Source organism: Haliaeetus albicilla, chromosome W, assembly GCF_947461875.1.
Source record: "Haliaeetus albicilla chromosome W, bHalAlb1.1, whole genome shotgun sequence".
NCBI classification, from domain to species: domain Eukaryota; kingdom Metazoa; phylum Chordata; class Aves; order Accipitriformes; family Accipitridae; genus Haliaeetus; species Haliaeetus albicilla.
Window position 1 is genome coordinate 45,127,199 of NC_091515.1, and position 21,410 is coordinate 45,148,608.

General features: G+C 42.1%; 1 protein-coding gene across 1 annotated transcript in view; it reads right to left on the minus strand.

The window, feature by feature from the left end:
• The window catches only part of LOC138683422 (importin-11-like), a 109,744-nt gene that overhangs the window by 71,969 nt on the left and 16,365 nt on the right, over positions 1 to 21,410 (minus strand). The window contains 2 exon segments of the mRNA XM_069775139.1: positions 13,725 to 13,825; positions 18,931 to 19,074. Of these exon segments, the coding sequence (XP_069631240.1) occupies positions 13,725 to 13,825; positions 18,931 to 19,074 (245 nt within the window).

Consider the following 21,410-nt stretch of genomic DNA (forward strand, 5'->3'; position numbering starts at 1 on the left):
TTACATTGTGAGCTCAAAGGCCCTTCCCTTAATTATATTTTCCCTCAATCACATGATATACATATTCCAAGAGCAGCAAACATTCATTACTTACTATAAATAAAAATGTTCTAATTAAGCTTTTGACATTACAAACAAAACAAAGGAAGAAAAAGACAACAGATTCATGAGAATGAACTCCTCAAATACAGCTTATGATAAGCAAAGTTAGTAAAGAAAAATGAAAAAAAAAAAGACATTAATGAGGATGCAAGTTGTATACTGCATTTATGTGACACGTATTGAAGAATCTGTAACCATTCACCAGAGGATGGAGGAATTTACTAAATTAGATAATACAACAGTGACATCTGCTGGACACCAAATCTGGAGTGGGTAAGCATGTAGCCGAAGAATTCATAGACATAGCCAAAGACAACAGTATCTTTACCCTCCTTTAATACATTCCAAGGGCCACAAATCCATACAAAAGTTATAGCCAGACCAAAAGTTAGGAAGAACGCATATCATTAAGTTATTTCTCTTCAGTGCTGAACTACACCAAATAAAAAATTAAAACAAGTTCTTCTAGAGAAGAAGTCTTTATGTTGTAGTCCTTCACAATTTGCAATTTCAAAGTTTCTGATCTTTTTCTGTGTTTGTGGTATGGGGAAACACATATCCAAAGGTTTAAAAAGTTCTTTTGGAGCTTTTTTTTTTTTTAATCTACTATTTTATAAACCAGAAATCAAAATCTGAAGAGTTATGTAAAAACACACACCAAACCCACACACATTGACTTGAGAAGTATTATTAAAGTTGCTAACACAGTAATCAAATCCACAAGAGACAGGAATTAACAGTAATTCTCTATAAAATAAAAAACATGTTCAGGAAAAGGAATTCTTAATAGCACTCAAATTCAAGAAAAGTAATTTCTGAAGAAACCAAAAACACATACAAAATCATAAAGCGAGACTACCTTTTGAGGAGGCTGATAATTAAAAAAAAAAAAAAGCAGCCAAACCATGCCTGAAAAGAGACTATGACAACTCTAGACTCTTCTCTGCAGCAATTTAGAAAGCTGCCTGAGAAAACAGGAAAGAGAAAGTTCATAGACCCATCTCTAAAATTACTCTCACTGGAAAATGCTGCTTTAAGTCCAAGACAGGTAAAGAATAAGTAGCATGAATTGGACAGACAACATTGGTGAACACACACAAAAAGCAAAATATTTCACAAGGATCATTTTCTCAAGGAAAAAAAAAAGATTAAAAAAAAAGTTGTTTGTATTCACCATTCTGTAGCTATGTATTTTAGAAGAATGAAACACTCAACTACTTTACTCTCCAAAGAATTCATGATCTCAACATTTTCCTGCTTTGTAGTAGTATCAGCAGCTGAGAAACCACAAATGCTCAGCAGAAGGATAAAGCTAGCCCTGCTTGGTTCAATTGAAATTAACTTCAGCACACTTGTACAACAAAGGCATCTAACTTATTAGGAAAGTTCTTGGAGATTAAAAGTTCTCCACAAGTACATAAGTATTCAAGACAAAAAGTTCTAAAAGAAACCATCTTTATTGCTTATTTACTAAGGAATTAAGGCTATTTGAACGTCTGCAAGGCTATATGAATGTCTGTCTGCAAGAATCCTCCTCCACTTCTCATAATTTTTCAAACTACCTGTCAAATTTCAACTAAATTTGGCAAAGAGCAGAAATGTCAACAGTATGATTTTTCCTTAACTCTGAAAATCAACAGCTGAATAAAGCAGATAGACCTGACTTTACATCCCACTGAGAAAAAACAGTTATAAAATCAGTCCTTTCCTTCAAGGGGCAGCAGAAACCAGTCACCTCCAAATCCAACATTTGCACTACCAAACAGGCTGGGTACATCAGAACAAGCTTTAAGGTACTACCATGGATGGATGTGGGACAGCTGCTGATGCGAGAGATGAGATGAGATGAAGTGAAAGACAAGAATTTTGCAATGACAACAAAAATACAGCCTGTACAACGTAACCTTCAAAAAATCATGGTATCCAAAACACAATTGGTTCACAAAACAATTGACTGAGAAATTACAGCTTAAAAGCAGCATTTCTCAAAACACCCTCAACATATTTTACTATGAGAAAAGTGAACTGAGCAAGTGCAAAATACTGACAAGATGTCACATATGAGAAATTTAAAAGAAAATTGGAAATGGGGAGAAAAAAATTGGACATCAAGTAGAAATTTAATACAGATTTACCCCATGGAATCTAACAGCAGCCAATAACATTTTAAAAATTTATTTCATATTTTAATCACATTAAATTTGTACTAGAAAAATTAGAAATTAAGAAAAACTGGACTTGTAGTGGAAATTTGATATAGATTTACCCCATAGAATCTTTAATAGTAACCATATTTTAAAAATTTTTTTAATCACATTAAATTTGCAACAGGAAAAGTACATTGAAAGACTGTTATTCAATTTTTACCTTGTTTCAAACAATAAAACTATAGTCATTACTTCTGCAGGAAATGAACCATGGATTTTTTCATCAGAAGTGCTACTAATATCTATCTAAAAAAATTAACAAATTGGAACAATATATTTTAATTGCTTCAACTAATGCTTGCTAAGTACCAGTAACATAAAGAGCATTATCTCATCACTTTAACCAGAAATGTCAAAGATATATGCCATCTTCCATGCACAGGATGGCATTTTCCCTTTGCAAAAGAGAGTCTGAATGCTTACAGAGTTTTGCAATCATATACTTATCCACATATACAAAAATTCCAATGCTTCACATAATGGAGGAGTACTACACTATTTGAAATGGTCCTGTAGATGCAGAATTTCACCACTTTTCCCTCTTTTTGCCACATAAATTCAGCAGATCTTCAAAAAAGCTTGCAATGTAAGGCAAAATACATTAAGCTATCTCAAAGAAACAACACAATGAAAATCATACCATACTTTCTGAACTAGCTTAAAGTCGTGATCCATAAAAACTGAACCTGAAATTCTAATTTTTGCCCTACAAAACCTGACAATGATGTCCCACTTATTTATATTACTAGCATCTAAGAGATGCTAGTCTAGGCCTAGACTAGCTAGATTCTAGATCATTCTTAGTTCCTGACAATACTGAAAGAAAACTGAAACCCTTTGTTGTGGTTTAATCCCAGCCAGCAACTAATCACCATGCAGCCACTTGCTCACTCTTCCCCACCATGGTGGGATGAGGAGGAGAATCGGGGAAAAAAAGTAAAACTTGTGGGTTGAAATAACAGTTTAATAAGTGAAACAAAATTAATAATAATAATGATGATGATGAAGAGAAAGATAACAAAAACAGAGAGAGAAATAAAACCCAAGAAAGACAAGTGATGCACAATGCAATTGCTCACCACTTGCCAATCAATGCACAGTCAGTTCCTGAGCAGCAATCGGCCCCTCCTGGTCAACTTCCCCCAGTTTATATACTGGGCATGATATCACATTAGTATGGAATACTCCCTTGGCCAGTTTAGGTCAGCTGTCCTGGCTGCATCCCCTCCCAGCTTCTTGTACACCTGCTTGCTTGCAGAGCATGGGAAACTGAAAAATCCTTGACTTCAGATAAGCACTACTTGGTAACAACTACAACATCAATGTGTTATCAACATTATTCTCATCCTAATCCAAAACACAGCACTGTACCGGCTACTAGAAAGAAAATTAACTTTGTCCCAGCTGAAACCAGGACAATATCCACCCCTTATTCTATACCGTTTACATTATGCCCAGGTCCCAACACTTTCCAATATATCCCAATTAATCACCCCCACCTTTCCTGTCTCTTGATATACATACACAGATATCATTCCCTTAGTCTACAGGCAATCCCTATAAAATGTCCGTTCTGTTAATTTAGTCCATTACTTAAGGCTCCATCTGTCTTTCAGGGCAGGAAACATGGTGTGTGGTGTTCGACTGTTGCATGCTGAAGCTAGTTCTGTTTCTATCATAGCTGCACTTTGCTTGGTTTCATCAAAGTTCATTCTTCATTAATCTTAGTGATTTTTACTGGAATACCCTTGATATGGCATTGTGGTAGGTTGACCCTGGCTGGATGCCAGGTGCCCACCAAATCCGCTCTATCACTCCCCCTCCTCAGCTGGACAGGGGAGAGAAAATATAACAAAAGGCTCATGGGTCAAGATAAAGACGGTTTAATAAAGTGAAAGCAAAGGTCACGTGCAAAAGCAAAGAAAAACAAATTATGTTATTCTCTACTTCCCATCAGCAGGCGATGTCTGGCCACTTCCTGGGAAGCAGGGCTTCAGTACGCATAGTGGTTGCTCCAGAAGACAAAAATGCTCCCCTTCCGTCTCCCTTTACTCAGCTTTTATAGCTGAGTCATATGGTATGGAATATCTATTTGGTTAGTTTAGGTCAGCTGTCCTGGCTATGTCCCCTCCCAAGATCTTGCCCAGCCCCAGCCTGCCGATGAAGGGGGCAAAAATGTTGGAGAGACAGCCTTGATGCTGTGCCAGCACTGCTCAGCAGTAGCCAAAACACTGGTGTGTTACCAACACCTTTCTAGCTACTGATGCAGAGCACAGCACTACGAGGGCTGCTATGGGGAGAATTAACTCCATCTCAGCCAGACCCAATACAGGCATACAGCCACCACAGAAGTGATGATATACAGTGTTATATAGCAATTAACATAATACAGCCTAATTCACTGGCTATTCTCTCCCAAAATGAAATCCCCCTGAGGTACTGTCGTGGTTTCAGCCCAGCCGGTAACAAAGGACCACGCAGCCGCTCGCTCACTCCTCCCGCCCCCCTCCGGTGGGATGGGGGGAAGACGGAGGAGAGAAAAAAAAACAAAACTGGAACCTCGAGGGTTGAGATAAAGGCAGTTTACTGGAACAACACAAAGAAATTGCAACAACAACAACGGTACTAATGAAAAAGTATACAAAAAGAGTGATGCACAGTGCAACTGCTCACCACCCGGGACCCGACGCTCTGCCACTTCCCCCACCGAAAAGAAGAGCCCACCCCCCGGCCCGCTCCCCCTTTATATACTGAGCATGATGTCACATGGTATGGAATAGCTCCTTGGCCAGTTCAGGTCAGCTGCCCCGGCTATGCCCCCCACCTCCCAGGTTCCTGTAAAAATTAACTCTATCCCAGCTGAACCCAGGACAGGTACACATCAGACTTCCCCATCTTTTTGCATCACCCACCAAGTGCACCGAGATCCTTGAGCAAAAGCAATCCCACGAATGGGTTTGCATTTGCCTGAAGCAGGAGTAACCCAGACTGTCTTCCCTAACATTTTTTATGTGCATTACAGGGACTTTATCCCCTTCTACAGTATGTAAAAGTTCTGACTAGGCAGAGCCACCCCGATTGGCAGATGCTCTAGTATTAACTAACGAGGTGGCTTTTGCTAAATGTGTATCCCAATGTTTGAAGGTTCCACCCCCCATTGCTCTCAATGTAGTCCTTAACAGTCTATTGTATTGATATAGTAAAAGTTGAAAGACCAAGAAAATGAGAATGAGCAAGAGGGAGCCATGAGCAATCACAAAGCTTAATTAAATGTTTGATGAATTTACAGTCTTGCTGAGAAGACACAAGCAGAGGCCTTGCTTGAGAGATAGGACCAGAAAAGATAAGAACTCCTGCCTTTGTTCCCGTCCTTGTAGATAATTTAGCTTAAACTAGCCATATGGTTTTACATCACTAATGAAAACTTAGATAATAAGAACACTAACAAGCATTTTTTAGGGACTAACGAGCATTCTTTAGGATAAGATGTACCAAAACATGTAAAGGACCATACTGCGCAGAATCACCTGAGGAGGATCAGTAGCGGACAAGTGAGGAAGACTATGGAAGACCACCAGAGGACTCCTAAAGACCACCAGAGACCTTCAATACACCTGCGTAAAGGACATTTGCATATGCTAATAGTTTCCCAGAAAACTAATGAATATGTATAGCATTTCTCAGAAATCTAGTGAATTTGTATGTAGAACACATACTTAACCTGCACAATTAGGCCTGATGGTGTGCACGATAGGTGGAGCAATCCCCCGTGCACCTAGTGCTGCAATAAAGAAAGCCTGCTTTCTAAAACTCCAAAATCAAGTCTTAGAGAGTTTCTTCGACCGGCTTTTTCGGTATCAGTTTCAATCGATTTTCCCAGAGGCTGGTACATGATAGGGGATATGATACACCCACTCAATGCCATGCTCTTTGGCCCAGGTGTCTATGAGGTTGTTTTCGAAATGAGTCCCATTGTCTGACTCAATTCTTTCTGGGGTGCCATGTCGCCACAAGACCTGCTTCTCAAGGCCCAGGATAGTGTTCCGGGCAGTGGCATGGGGTACAGAATACGTTTCCAGCCACCCAGTAATTGCTTCCACCATTGTAAGTGTGTGGTGCTTGCCTTGGTGGGTTTGTGGGAGTGTGATATAATCAATCTGCCAGGCTTCCCCATATTTATATTTCAGCCATCGCCCTCCATACCACAGGGGCTTCAACCGCTTGGCTTGCTTAATTGCAGCACATGTTTCACATTCATGGATAACACGTGCGAAAATGTCCATGGTCAAGTCCACCCCTCGATCACAAGCCTATCTGTATGTTACATCTCTTCCCTGATGGCCTGAAGTATCATGGCCCCACCAAGCCATAAATAGCTCACCCTTATGTTGCCAGTCCAGATTCACCTGAGCCACTTCAATCTTGGCAGCCTGATGTGCCTGCCGGTTGTTTTGATGTTCTTCACTGGCCCAACTCTTGGGTATGTGAGCATCTACATGACATAAATCTACAACCAGATTCTTGTCCTGGTTTCAGCTGGGATAGAGTTAACTGTCTTCCTAGTAGCTGGTACAGTGCTATGTTTTGGGTTCAGTATGCGAAGAATGTTGATAACGCTGATGTTTTCAGTTGTTGCTCAGTAGTGTTTAGACTATAGTCAAGGATTTTTCAGCTTCTCATGTCCAGCCGGCGAGAAAGCTGGAGGGGCACAAGAAGTTGGCACAGGACACAGCCAGGGCACCATTTGTACATTCCAATCCTTTCATTATTACTGTTGTCATTTTATTAGTGTTATCATTATCATTATTAGTTTCTTCTTTTCTGTTCTATTAAACCGTTCTTATCTCAACCCGCGGGTTTTGCTTCTTTTTCCCGATTTTCTCCCCCATCCCACTGGATGGGGGGGAGTGAGTGAGCAGCTGCGTGGTGCTTAGTTGCTGGCTGGGGTTAAACCACGACAATTCTCTAGCCAGGATGCAATATCATGCCACAGTGCAGCAGCCCAAATGGGTTTACCTCTGCGCTGCCAGTTGCTCTGCTTCCATTGCTGTAACCACCCCCACAGGGCATTTGCCACCATCCATGAGTCAGTATAGAGATAGAGCACTGGCCACTTTTCTCTTTCAGCAATGTCTAACGCTAGCTGGATGGCTTTCACCTCTGCAAACTGACTTGATTCACCTTCTCCTTCAGCAGTTTCTGTGACTTGTCGTGTAGGACTCCATACAGCAGCTTTCCACCTCCGATGTTGTCCCACAATGCGACAGGACCCGGCAGTGAACAGGGCATATTGCCTCTCATTTTCTGACAGTTCATTATACAGTGGGGCCTCTTCAGCACGTGTCGCCTCCTCCTCTGGCAATATTCCGAAATCTTTGCCTTCTGGCTGTCGCATTAAAGTGTAACAAAGTTTGACAGAAAATAAACGCCCTTGCATTCCAGCTTGTCCTCAGATGTCAGAGGGGCTGGGGGCAGCTAGGTTTCACTTCTGAGTGATGTCTAATTCAATGCTATAAGTCCAGTCACGTTCAATATGTTGAACTATCACGATTACAGATGCACTAATAGCATACTGCACTCTTGGTTTAGCTGCGTTCAATGCATGAGAATTACCAGATTTAGGGAGTTTGGTCACGTTAACGAACTATCATGACTAGATTAATGAACAGTGAAGTTTATTAAAGCAACAGAATGCAGATTCTTTTGGATTGCCGGTGATAAATACACTGTCTGCAAAGCACGTGCAAATAATAATACAGTCAACTACAAGCACACTAAATTATGGAAAAACTCTATAGAGATTTCTATAGTTTCCCGGGGAAGCACTCGGTATAACCAGGGGTTCGAATCTTACCCAATAAGCATCCCTGTGGGGGGGGAAAGAGATGTTCAGCCTGTCGACTGATCCCAGAAGTCAGCGCTGTCCTCCCGACTTGTCTGTGATGGTATCTTCCCTAGCATTCCTCCTCTCTTAAGCCCTTTTATATTTTCTTATTTTTTTTAGGTGGAGCTTGAGTGACTCTAGTCATACATACCTTTACTTTGACTGGTGTAAAATCTCCTCGCTTCACCTTTAAAGGTATATGCTAGAGAAAATTCAGAGCACATGCTCAGTGAGGGGTGGTCACACCTTGAAGGCGGGTAGTTTTGGGGATGGAGGTGTGTTTTGGTATTACAATGATATTATAATGAGCAAAGTTCACCCAGAGAGCATGATTTAGCATGTCACTACTCCATCGCTGGGCACTTATGATATAAATCAGAAGTAAAAGACAATAGCATTGACAGAACCCCCATTATTTCACCTCCTTGCTTCAGTGGATTCAATGCAGGCACCTTCCATTCTTGTTACAGTAGTTCCAGTTCCCTATCCCTGCAGCGATATCACAGAGCCCGGCCGCGGTGCTTCCACTCCGCTCCTCCCTCCGTGTTGCTTCTCTTAGTCAGCATACCAAGCTCCCCTGGTGTTGCTAACCTCTAAGGTTGCAGGTTATGTTGCTTAGGGAATTATTATGGCACAGATTTCTTGCATAACCACTGCATTCCACCCTGAAGGTTTACCTCCCCTTGGTGGGGGGAGGGGACACACACATATCAATGAGTCACTTCCAGTAATTATTCCACACTGGCCAGTCCTTGATCACTTCCAAAATTCCTGGGTGACTGGGGTTTCCTATGAGAGCCTGTTGTGTAATCAGCGCGACCGATTTACTCCACGTGGCATCAGTCGCATGATGTGTAGAGGAGACCCTCCCTTTGAACATCCAGCCCAGCACTGGCAGTCGGGGTGCTAAGAGGAGCTGTGTCTCAGTACCAACCACTTCTGAGGCAGCTCAAACTCCTTCATATGCTGCCAATATCTCTTTTTCAGTTGGAGTATAGCGAGCCTCGGATCCTCGATATCCTCAACTCCAAAACCCCAGGGGTCGGCCTCGGGTCTCTCCAGGTGCTTTCTGCCAGAGGCTCCAGGTAGGGCCATTCTCCCCAGCTGCAGTGTAGAGCACATTTTTAACATCTTGTCTTGTCCAGACTGGCCCAGGGACTACTGCATGAACTATTTCCTATTTAATTTGTTCAAAGGCTTGTTGTTGCTCAGGGCCCCATTTAAAATCATTCTTCTTCCGGGTAACTTGATAGAGAGGGCTTACAATCAGACTGTAATTTGGAACATGCATTCTCCAAAAACCCACAACACCTAAGAAGGCCTGTGTGTCCTTTTTATTAGTCGGTGGAGACATAGCTGCTATTTTGTTGATCGCATCCATTGGGATCTGACAACGTCCATCTTGCCATTTTATTGCTAAAAACTGGATCTCCTGTGCAGGTCCCTTGACCTTACTTTCTTTTATGACTATTAAAGGGTGAGCGAGTTTTGCTGATCACTCCTTGGTTCTCCAGTCAACAAATCAACTTGTGGATGGGAATCAGGGAGTCTCGGTTGGTGCGATATTGCCGCTGGTGCTCCATTGTGGTAGCAATTGGCACCTGTTGTTCTTCAACCTTCAGCAACCCCACAACCGAAGGGTCTTGAGAGAGACCAGGCAGGGTAGACAGCTGTTCAGTGCCCTCCGTCTCCAAGGCAGCTATACCAAAAGCCCATCGATACCCCTTCGGGTCCTTAAAATACCCCCTCCTGAGATAGTCTATGCCAAGGATGCATGGGGCCTCTGGGCCAGTCACAATGGGGTGTTTCTGCTATTCATTTCCAGTTAGGCTTACTTCATCTTCCAATACAGTTAACTCTTGGGATCCCCCTGTCACACCAGAAATACAGATGGGTTCTGCCTCTTTATAGCTTGATGGCATTAGGGTACACTGTGCGCCAGTAACTACTAGAGCCTTATACTCTTGTGGTTCTGACTACTGGATCCACACAGTCCGATAGACCCAGTTGTCCCTTTCCTCCACCTGGCTGGAAGCAGGGCCCCTCTAATCCTCGTCATAGGATTCCCTACTCACTTCTTGTAAAAATGGAATAGAATTCCTTTCCATAGGATCAGGAGTAAGATCAGCCCTTCCCCTCTGTCTGGGGAACCGCCGACTAGAGCAGCAATTTTCCAGGAAGTACCCCCTTTGGTGATTGTTTTTCCTTGCAACTCACATACCTGTGCCTCTAGGGTCAAGGTAGGTTTTTCCATCCCACTTCCTCATGTCCTCTCCTTGGTCCTACAAGGAAAACCACAGGGTACCCTGTAATATGTACCCTCTATATCCTGTCTCTTGAGCAGAGGAATGCTTACTCTTAATAGCTAAGATACTGGTCTGTTCCAGTGTGGAATAGGACCTATCCTCTTTGAATTGTTGCAACTCCTGGGACAGTTTTTCAAATAGTTTTTCAGACTTTTCAGACAGTTTTTCCACACCTGAGATACAGGCCCAGAGGGAGGAAGAGATATTTTCTTCGTATTGCCAGAGTTGGCGAGCCATTTCATCCACCATCGGTGCCTCTTCATCTTTCCAGGTCAGTATTGCTCATGAGTTGGCATAGGATGATGGTGCACTCCATACAACTTTCCACCACATGGGTCATGTGCATTGGACTTCATCTGGATCTCTGGGTAATTGTGCATTGTCCGGGTCATAACAAATCATCTCTAGCATGGTTAATTCCCTCAGGTACTGGATACCTTTCTCCATGGTGGTCCACTTGCCTGATTGACATATAACATCTTCCTTAAAGGGGTACCTTTCCTTCACACTTGACAGGAGTCGCCTCCAGAGGCTGAGGGCTTGTGTCCCTTTTCCCATTGCCTTGTCAATGCCCCCTTCCCTAGAAAGGGATCTGTCCTGGGTTCAGCTGGGATAGAGTTAATTTTTACAGGAACCTGGGAGGTGGGGGGCATAGCCGGGGCAGCTGACCTGAACTAGCCAAGGAGCTATTCCATACCATGTGACATCATGCTCAGTATATAAATGGGGAGTGGGCGGGGGGGGGGGGGGGGGGGGGGGGGGGGGGGGTTGACTTTCAGTGGGGGAAGTGGCGGAGAGTCGGGTCCCGGGTGGTGAGCAGTTGCACTGTGCATCACTCTTTTTGTATACTCTTTCATTAGTACCGTTGTTGTTGTTGTAATTTCTTTGTGTTGTTCCAGTAAACTGCCTTTATCTCAACCCTCGAGGTTCCAGGTTTTTTTTCTTTTCTCTCCTCCGTCTCCCCCCATCCCACCGGAGGGGGGCGGGAGGAGTGAGCGAGCAGCTGCGTGGTCCTTTGTTACCGGCTGTGCTGAAACCACGACAGGATCCCAGCTGCTTGGCTTCCCTACTCTCTAATTCCAGGCTACTAGCCCCATTGTCCCAGCATCGGAGCAGCCAGGTGATAATGTGCTCACCTGGACGATGTCTGAAACCTTTTTGCATATCCTGCGGCTCACTCAGGCATAGGGAGCAAGTGGTTACTACTTGTTCTGCCTCTTCCTCCTTTTCTTGGGATGGCCCTACTTCATCCTCCTTTAGTAAACAAACTGATTTTCGTGTCCATTTCTTCTTGTGTATAGGGGCAACTGATACTAGCACTGGTTGATTCTCTGATTCAGCTCCATCACCCATCACCAGGGTCAGAGTAGCTGCAGTGCCCGTCACGGGGGTTGATCTCTGGGTGATATTCTTAAATAGTGGTTTAACCCTAAACAAGACCTGAAACACATTCAAGAGACATTATAATAGGAACATGCTGGTTTGAGCATCCCAAGGATATTCAAAATTCTCAAACACTATTGTAATTAACATTGCGGAGAAGGGGAAGATATGGGAAGATGTCTTCCCCATAGGTTGGCTCCCCGCGGAGAAACAGTAAAAAGTGTAATTATTAATAGTCTCCAGGAGATGGCACCCGAAGTACAGAGATAATGGCAATGTCGAGTACAAATACCAGATTAGTCTCACGACCAGCAATTTTATCATATTATAAGCCAGTGTAACTAACTACAACAAGATGATAACCTTAACCCAGCCCCCAGAGGTGATAAACAGCACAACAGGGAACACATACAGCAAGGAAGGTGTTACATAACACAACTCTGAGAACAAGCACAACAACTCTGAGAATAAATAAATCAACATTGTGAACAGCGACTTAAACTGATATAATGAATGCTTGTAACAAATTTGTTTTAACACACTCTGGTCAGGTCTGTCGTTATCTCAACCCCTCGAGCCCCACATTGAGCGTCAAAAAGGTCTGTCGTGGTTAAATCCCAGCCAGCAACTATGCACCACGCAGCCACTCGCTCACTCCTTCCCCCTCCCAGTGGGATGGGGAGGAGAATCAGGGGAAAAAAAGGAAAACTCGTGGGTTGAGATGAGAACAGTTTAATAATTTAAATAAAATTAAATATAATAATAATAGTAATGAAAAGGAAGGTGACAAAAACAGAGAGAAATAAAACCCAAGGAAGACAAGTGATGCACAATGCAATTGCTCACCACCCACTGACCAATGCCCAGCCAGTCCCCAAGCAGCAATTGGCCCCTCCCAGTCAACTCCCCTGTCTATATATACTGAACATGATGTCCTATGGTATGGAATATCCCTCTAGCTAGTTCGGGCCAGCTGTCCTGGCCATGCTCCCTCCCAGCTTCTTGTGCACCTCCTCGCTGGCAGAGCATAGGAAACTGAAAAACCCTTGACTTAGGATAAGCACTACTTAGCAACAACTAAAACATCAGTGTGTTATCAACATTGTTCTCATCCTAAATCCAAAACACAGCACTGTACCAGCTACTAGGAAGAAAGTTAACTCTATCCCAGCCAAAACCAGAACACCCTTTTTGAAATTACACCTACTTTTTCAAGAAAAAAAATCAAACTTCACACAGAACACTGAGAAGTATATAGTTCTGTAGATATCATAAATTGTAATGGCACCATTTATAACTTATAAGTAAATTATTTGGTCCTCAAGAATACTGGCTAGATTTTTAGCTTCTTTGGAGAACTTTTTGTTATGCATGATTAGAACCCACATATCAGAACACACAAAAAAAAACCCCAAAAAACAAGATCAGAACTTCCTACTGTGATAGCTACTGCCTCTTACATATATATTCAACACAAATTCTGAATCAACTTAAATGAAATGTCTCCTTAATAATCTCTCCAAGAGACTTCCTACCTTTCATGTCTGCCACTATCAGAAAGTCCAGGTGTTAACTTTATCAAGCTTATCACGTCACTTCAAAATCTGGCATCTATGAAAAAGACTTCTAACTCAGTTTTTAAAAGTAAAACATGAACAGAGTTGTAAGAAGTACTATGAAAACAGACTGGTTCATTAATGAGTCCTAATATTGAAACATTTTATCAATTTCACCATAAATTCTAAAGTAACTTCTATCAGCCAAGGAATTTGCTGTTTTCCAGTTTGGCAAGTGTAACAAAACCTACCATAGAAGGTTAAGTGGAAGAAAATTAGAACTTACTGTGGTGCGACCCGTCTCCAGTAGCAATCAATTCCATTTTTAAAGTACAGCACAGCTAACCATCTTACATTCACATCCAGGGTATGATTTGTAAAGATATTCTGTTAAGAAAAAAGATTAAGTTAAAAACCACTCAACATGCCACAGACAGGATAGAATTTTTATCAACACATGCACTTGCGTATGTATAAATACACACACTTCTATGTACAGGCGTATATATAAAAAAATAATGTATTAGCATTTGACAGACAAGTGAAACTATGTGTTAAACATTAATTTTAAAAGATTACAAAAATGCTTATCACTAGCCCTAATAATTGATTTGTAAGAAATAAGCCCAACATAAAGGGCAAGTGTATTTCTAATCTCATCTGGCTGAGCTGGGAATAAAAGGGTAATAATTACTAGCACCAGCCAATTATTACACTCTTTAAGGATATAGCTGGATTCTGACTAGAGTGAGAAGTTATTCTTTATTGTGCAGTGCCACAGGCTTCTGAGATCTTTCAGGTGGTTTCTTCGTCATCTTGACATGTGCCAAGAACTATCCTGACTACCAATGTTGACTGCAAAACAGTGATCTGGCAGGACAGCGATTCTCAAACTTGCCTATACTTATTCTTGAAAATTAGTTTCTACTACTAAAAAGATATCTATACATATACATGTATCTGTATCTATCTATACACACTTTCATGTATATATATATATACACACACACACAGAGATTATTTTATATAGTACCGTTGTAAAATTAACCAATCGGGAAAAACTAAAATAAAAGGTAGGCTATTGAATCTTAATAAAGGTACTACTCCAGACAGCAACTCTCCTCCTCTTTTCCACATGGAGAATGACTGCATCAGATTCTTCTCGAGGGAAGCGAGACATTGCTTCCTCTTTTAGGGAACAAATAGGCGTGAGCTCAGTGGTCTTCTTCTACAGTGCACTGTAGAAAAAGAGTGCACCACTTGTATCAGTTGCTTTTAGAAGCCCATTAAGAAGGGACATGAAAAACACAGGGATTGAGGTCAAGAGCATCTGCTACTTTTGGGTGCCATGTTTGAAGAAACTATAAATAAACTCTTCAAAGAACTCAGCACTATAGAAACCAGGGACCTCATCAAGCATTTTCACTATAAATTCAAAGCTTAACCTTCTCTCAAATTCTATTACTACAGTAACAGCAGCTTTTTAAATATAACGCCCAGCACAAAAAAAACAACCCTCACAAACTCCAATCACTACAAAGCAAAAGACTACTTACATGCCAACAAAGCTATCGACTCAAAACTAGTAATCTTTAGAAAAACATCAAAAAGGCTGTAGCCCAACAATAAACGCCACACAACATGAAAAGGATCTTTATGTAATACATCTTCCTTTCCCAAAGCTAGTTTAGGAAAAGGGATTGAATCTTTGAAGGATTTAACCTTTCGCAAAAAGCAACTTAAGCATTTTACAGCATGAAGAGGAAACTTCAAATAGTCACACTGCTTTAGCCTCACATCCACGCAAAGCATTGCAAAACAAATTAAACAAGGAAAACAAAAAATACTTGTTCTGAAACTCCCACTGAGCCTTCAAATTACCATTTTGTTCCCTGCTAAAATATTCATCAGAAGCAAAGCTTCCTCAGATCAAAATACCACAAAACTAGAGTGGGGCAGCATAAGAAATGCAGAAAAAGGCAAAGTGTGGTGGGTTGACGCTGGCTGGATGCCAGGTGCCCACCAAGCTGCTCTATCACTCCCCCGCCTCAACTGGACAGGGGAGGGAAAATATAACAAAAGGATCAAGGGCCAAGATAAAGATAGGGAGATCACTCAACCAATTACCATCATGGGCAAAACAGACTCGACTTGAGGAAATTAGTTTAATTTATTGCCAATCAAATCAGAGTAGGATAATGAGAAATAAAACCAAATCTTGAAAACACCTTCCCCCCCCACCCCTCCCTTCTTCCTGGGCTCAACTTCACTCCTGATTTTCTCTACCTCCTCCTCCCCCTGAGCAGGACAGGGGGACAGGGAAATGGGGGTTGCGGTCAGTTCATCACATGTTGTCTCTGCTGCTCCTTCCTCCTCACACTCTTCCCCTGCTCCAGTGTGGGGTCCCTCCCACAGGAGACAGTCCTCCACAAACTTCTCCAAGGTGAGTCCTTCCAACGGGCTACAGTTCATTAACTGCTCCAGCGTGGGTCCCTTCCACAGGGTGCAGTCCATCAGGAGCACACTGCTCCAGTGTGGGTCCCCCATGGGGTCACAAGTCCTGCCAGAAAACCTGCTCCAGCGTGGGCTCCTCTCTTTCCACAGGTCCTGCCACGAGCCTGCTCCAGCACAGGCTCTCCACGGGGTCACAGCCTCCTTTGGGCGCATCCACCTGTTCCAGCGTGGGGTCCTCCACAGGCTGCAGGTGGATATCTACTCCACCGTAGACCTCCGTGGGCTGCAGGGGGACAGCCTGCCTCACCATGGTCTTCACCACAGGCTGCAGGGGAATCTCTGCTCCGACACCTGGAGCATCTCCTCCCCCTCCTTCTTCACTGAACTTGGTGTCTGCAGAGTTGTGTCTCTCTCATATTCTCACTCCTGTCCTCTGGCTGCAGTTGTGCAGCATTTTTTTCTCCCTTCTTAAATATGTTATCACAGAGGCGCTACCACCATTGCTGATGGGCTCGGCCTTGGCCAGCAGCAGGTCCGTCTTGGAGCCGGCTGGCATTGGCTCTATTGGACATAGGGGAAGCTTCTAGCAGCTTCTCACAGAAGCCACCCCTGCAGCTCCCCTGCTACCAAAACCTTGCCACGCAAACCCAATACACCAAGGTATCTACACAAGAACCAGCAAAACCTCTCTATGTTCTGTATCCATATATGAACTTCCCAAAACAAAGAATATTTCATATAACACAGTAACACTGTTGTAGAAATTATGGGAATGAAGTGAAAAAATACATAAATTGATATAACTGGTAAAGGACAGAGGTTGCTTTTCAAAAACAACCATTCTATCTCCAACTTTTCAGCTCTGTTCTTCAAAAGGGAGGAAAACAACACCTTCAAAAGAGAAGCACAGAAACTAACGTTAATAACTCCACTAGAAGCTTCCCCCATGTCTGACAGACCCACCACCAGCCACAGCTGAGCCAGTCAGTGATGGTAGTAGTACCTCTGTGATAACATATTTAAGAAGGGAAAAAAACTGCTGTGCAACAGCAGCCAGAAGAGAGGAGTGAGAACATGTGAGAGAAACAACTCTGCAGACACCAAGGTCAGTGAAGAAGGAGGGGGAGGAGATGCTCCAGGTGTCGGAGCAGAGATTCCCCTGCAGCCTGTGGTGAAGACCATGGTGAGGCAGGTTGTTCCCCTGCAGCCCATGGAGGTCCACGGTAGAGCAGATATCCACCTGTAGCCTGTGGAGGACCCCACGCTGGAGCAGGCGGATGCACCCAGAGGAGGCTGTGACACTGTGGGAAGCCCGTGCTGGAGCAGGCTCCTGGCAGGACCTCTGACCCCATGGAGAGAGGAGCCCATGTTGGAACAGGTTTTCTGGCAGGACTGCTGACCCTGCAGGGGACCCACACTGGAGCAGTCTGTTCCTGAAGGACTGCACCCCATGGAATGGACTCACGTTGGAGAAGTTTGTGGAGGACTGTCTCCTGTGGGAGGGACCCCGTGCTGGAGCAGAGGAAGAGTGTGAGGAGTCCTCCCCCCGAGGAGGAAGGAGCAGCAGAAACAACATGTGATGAACTAACCGCAAACCCTATTCCCCATCCCCCTGCACCGCTCAGGGGGAGGAGGAGGTAGAGAAAATTGGGAGTGAAGTTGAGCCCAGGAAGAAGGGAGGGGTAGGGGGAAGGTGTTTTTAGATTTGGTTTTATTTCTCATTACTCTGATTTTAATTGATAATAAATTAAACTAATTTCCCTGAGTTTGTTTTGCCCTTGACAGTAATCGGTGAGTGGTCTCTCCCTGTCCTTATCCTGACCGAAGAGTATTTACAGTTATATTTTCCCTCCCCTGTCCAGTTGAGGAGAGGGAGTGATAGAGCAGCTTGGTGGGCACCTGGCATCCAGCCAGCATCAACCCACTACAATCTCCTTCCCCCCACCCTTTTCTGCTCCACCAAGAACGTGCCAACTATCTGCTCTCCCAGGCAGTCCAGGTGTCATAATCAAGTTAAACAAAGCAGCAGAGATTCTCTACTTCTATTTAGTTTGCAAGATTACTGTTTATATTTCACACTTGAAGAAAGGCTGATGTGTCCCCGAACAGGCCTGCTTAACCACATTAATAGAATTAACATCATTTGATCCTTTTAAACCCTACATTTTTAGGCTTTAAATCTAAAACTAACTCCCATCAACTTCAGTTACAGCTGTGAGTGCTCAACTTGTCTACAACCTGAGCTGTAAGGTCTCACAGCAAACATCCAGAATATAAAGAATGCCCAGTCAGTGGCTATTTCTGCTGTTTTCTATCAAAATTGTTTATCACCACAGAAACACTATGACAAAGGCAGTGGGTAAAACACAATTAGACAGCTTGAAAGTCAGAATTTTTTTTCCCCCTTTCCCTAAATCCCCTGACTCGCCTTCAACTTTTCAAACAAATCAAAAAAAGGGTCTACAGAGAACAGAACATGTCACTCCACAAGTCTGGGTCATTCATCCTGTGCACTAAAGACAGATGTTTGTAGGAAAAACAGTTTATCTGTATGTTTTTTAAGACTATTATATTATAAAACACATAAACATAGGAATCAGAGTGTAACAACACTGTTAACTTCTGAGTGTCTCCTCTGAAACCATTGGGTCTCCTTCTTGACTATGTTTTCATCACCTTGCACCATATTAATGCATCTATTTCACCAACAGTAGTAGTACCTTTAGAAGTATTCAACCTTTCCCATTCCAGGAACCTTACTACCAGCCCGGTCAGCTAATCTCTCTGGGAGTCTCTCTCTGCTGACAAGGAAAGCAATCCCAGCTGTGCATCAAACTTAGTACAATGAAAAGCATAGGGAAACTTTCTACAGAAACTGTCAGAATGCATCACCTTCACAATAAAGAAAAGGTGGTTACTGCCTTGGTATATACAAGTTCAAATCTCTCAGCCAGAGGTCATGGTTCAACAGTATTCTAGAAAGCCACATTCAAAATTATTCAAAGTTTATGTAATAGCACTTTTACACTGTATCTTACCAACAAGACTGAATAAAAGCCTGGCTGTGTCTCCCACTGCTTCAGTTGTTCCTCAGCTGGTTTCAACACTGCAGTATCTTGACTAGTAGCTTGGGTTAAGACTTGCAAAACAATAGTGCTAGCACTATTGAGATCCATGAAAATCTGAGAACATTTTAAAAGGAGGAAAAACACTTAAAAAAAGACAGCAAATACAGACAGGTATTTTCCATTCATATTATCTAAACACCCCACACTAATTTTTCATTAGACTATACTGTATAAGATAGTATTACACCCACTCACAGGCAGTGTCAAAGTACGGTGATTAAACTATTTTGCTTTCAGAAATTTCTCAGCAGAAAAAGCAAGCATTAAGTCTATCATTACAAGCACATTCACGAGATTTGAGGAATTACAGAAAATATATTGATTTTAAACTAGTTACCTCTCCTGTGAAGCACAGAAAACCAAGAACAAAACCGCAAGTAGCAATAACTTCAGCTGTAGGACAGAGCAAACCATGAGACTATCTGAAAGAGGCAAAGATGAAGAGTATTAACATATTTTTTTTATTTTCTGAATAGGTTTTTCCCCCAAAAGAAACTGACCCATTTCAGATAGATTTGAATTGTAGAATGTAACTATCTAGACATTTTATATAGATTTAAAAGAGGATTAATTGTAGTTTCACAATTAGAGTCCTAAATGAAACTGAATTTTCCTCAATATATTTGTATTCCTTCATTATCTATTTAGCGTACAAAATGCTAATCAGATGAACTGACAAAGCCAATTGCCTAATTTCCAATACATTCTTGTACTCTATAAAGACAAAACATTGCTCACCAGATGACACAAACAGAGATTATATTGATAATGACTGCAGAAACAGCATTACAACAAATTAAAGAGAAACATATATAAAACCACCTATGAAGTGTGACAATTAAAACTGGTTTTCTGTCTATAAAATCTTCCATTTATGTCCTGGTTTCAGCTGGGATAGAGTTAACTGTCTTCCTAGTAGCTGGTACAGTGCTATGTTTTGAGCTCAGTATGCGAAGAATGTTGATAACACACTGATGTTTTCAGTTGTTGCTCAGTAGTGTTTAGACTAGAGTCAAGGATTTTTCAGCTTCTCATGCCCAGCCAGGGCACCTGACCCAAACTGGCCAACGATGTATTCCATACCATGTGACGTCCCATCTAGTTTAGGAACTGGGAAGTGGTGGGGGGCAGGGATTCGCCACTCGGGGACTGGCTGGGTGTCGGTCGGCGGGTGGTGAGCAATTGCCCTGCGCATCATTTGTACATTCCAATCCTTTTATTACTACTGCTGTCATTTTATTAGTGTTATCATTATCATTATTAGTTTCTTCTTTTCTGTTCTATTAAATCGTTCTTATCTCAACCCAGGAGTTTTACTTCTTTTCCTGATTTTCTCCCCCATCCCACTGGATGGGGGGGGAGTGAGTGAGCGGCTGTGTGGTGCTTAGTTGCTGGCTGGGGTTAAACCACGACAATTTATAACCTATGTAAACTTTTCATAATACAGATGTATGTTAAAATACTTATAGATTAAAGTTTTCTAAATAAACAACCAAGCACAGTTTATTTCTCTTCTACAAACAGGCCTGAGGATTTGCTTTTGTTTAACATTAAAAAAAGTTTATCTTTCCAACCTTCAGGGGAAGAAAAAAAAAAAAGTGAGGTGTAAAATTGTTAGGGTGATGGTAAGAAAGTCAGAGAAATTAAATCTTATTCTGATACAGGTTTAAAATTTTGATTTTTTGAAAAAAACCAAAAAACAAAACAAACAAAAAAACAACCAAAAAAACCACCCTAACAACAAAACAAGCAACAAGATTAAAGACCTTTATACCAGTAATAGTCTTGCATAATTAAAAAAGATTATATATATAAAAATCTAAGAACTCACAATATGTAAGTCTCCAATCATCCTCAACAAAAACAGACTAAAAATTCAATATCCTAAGGTTAAAAAAAAAGTATACTTTCAAAACTACTAACCACAAAATCATCTCTCTCTACAGCAATAATTGAACAGAACAAGTAACTCAACCTCTGTTTTATACTACCCATGTGATGCATCTTTTTATCTCTCTGCTTTATCTGCCCTGCAAAACTGATCTACCTTTTATTTCTTCGTATCTTCTTGTATCAGTCATTTCAATCTTTATCAACTCGCAGATTCTCTAAAAATTTCCTGTGATTATGAGACCATTGCATAACAAATTTAAACATTCAAATTCTCAGCTCACTTCTCAGAAGACCATTAATTTCCAGGGAACCAAGACCCTGATTTAGACTATAAAATCCAATTGGGACTGGTTTACCCTATGTGTAATAGTGCCCAGCACAAAGAATTGATGTCAAGGCAAGACCCCCAGACCCCAGTTCCTCCCATTCCTCACCATTTTTTTTAGTCTTTCCACTCCTTTCCTTTCACTAGCTCAGGTCCTTGCTTTCAGGAAGCC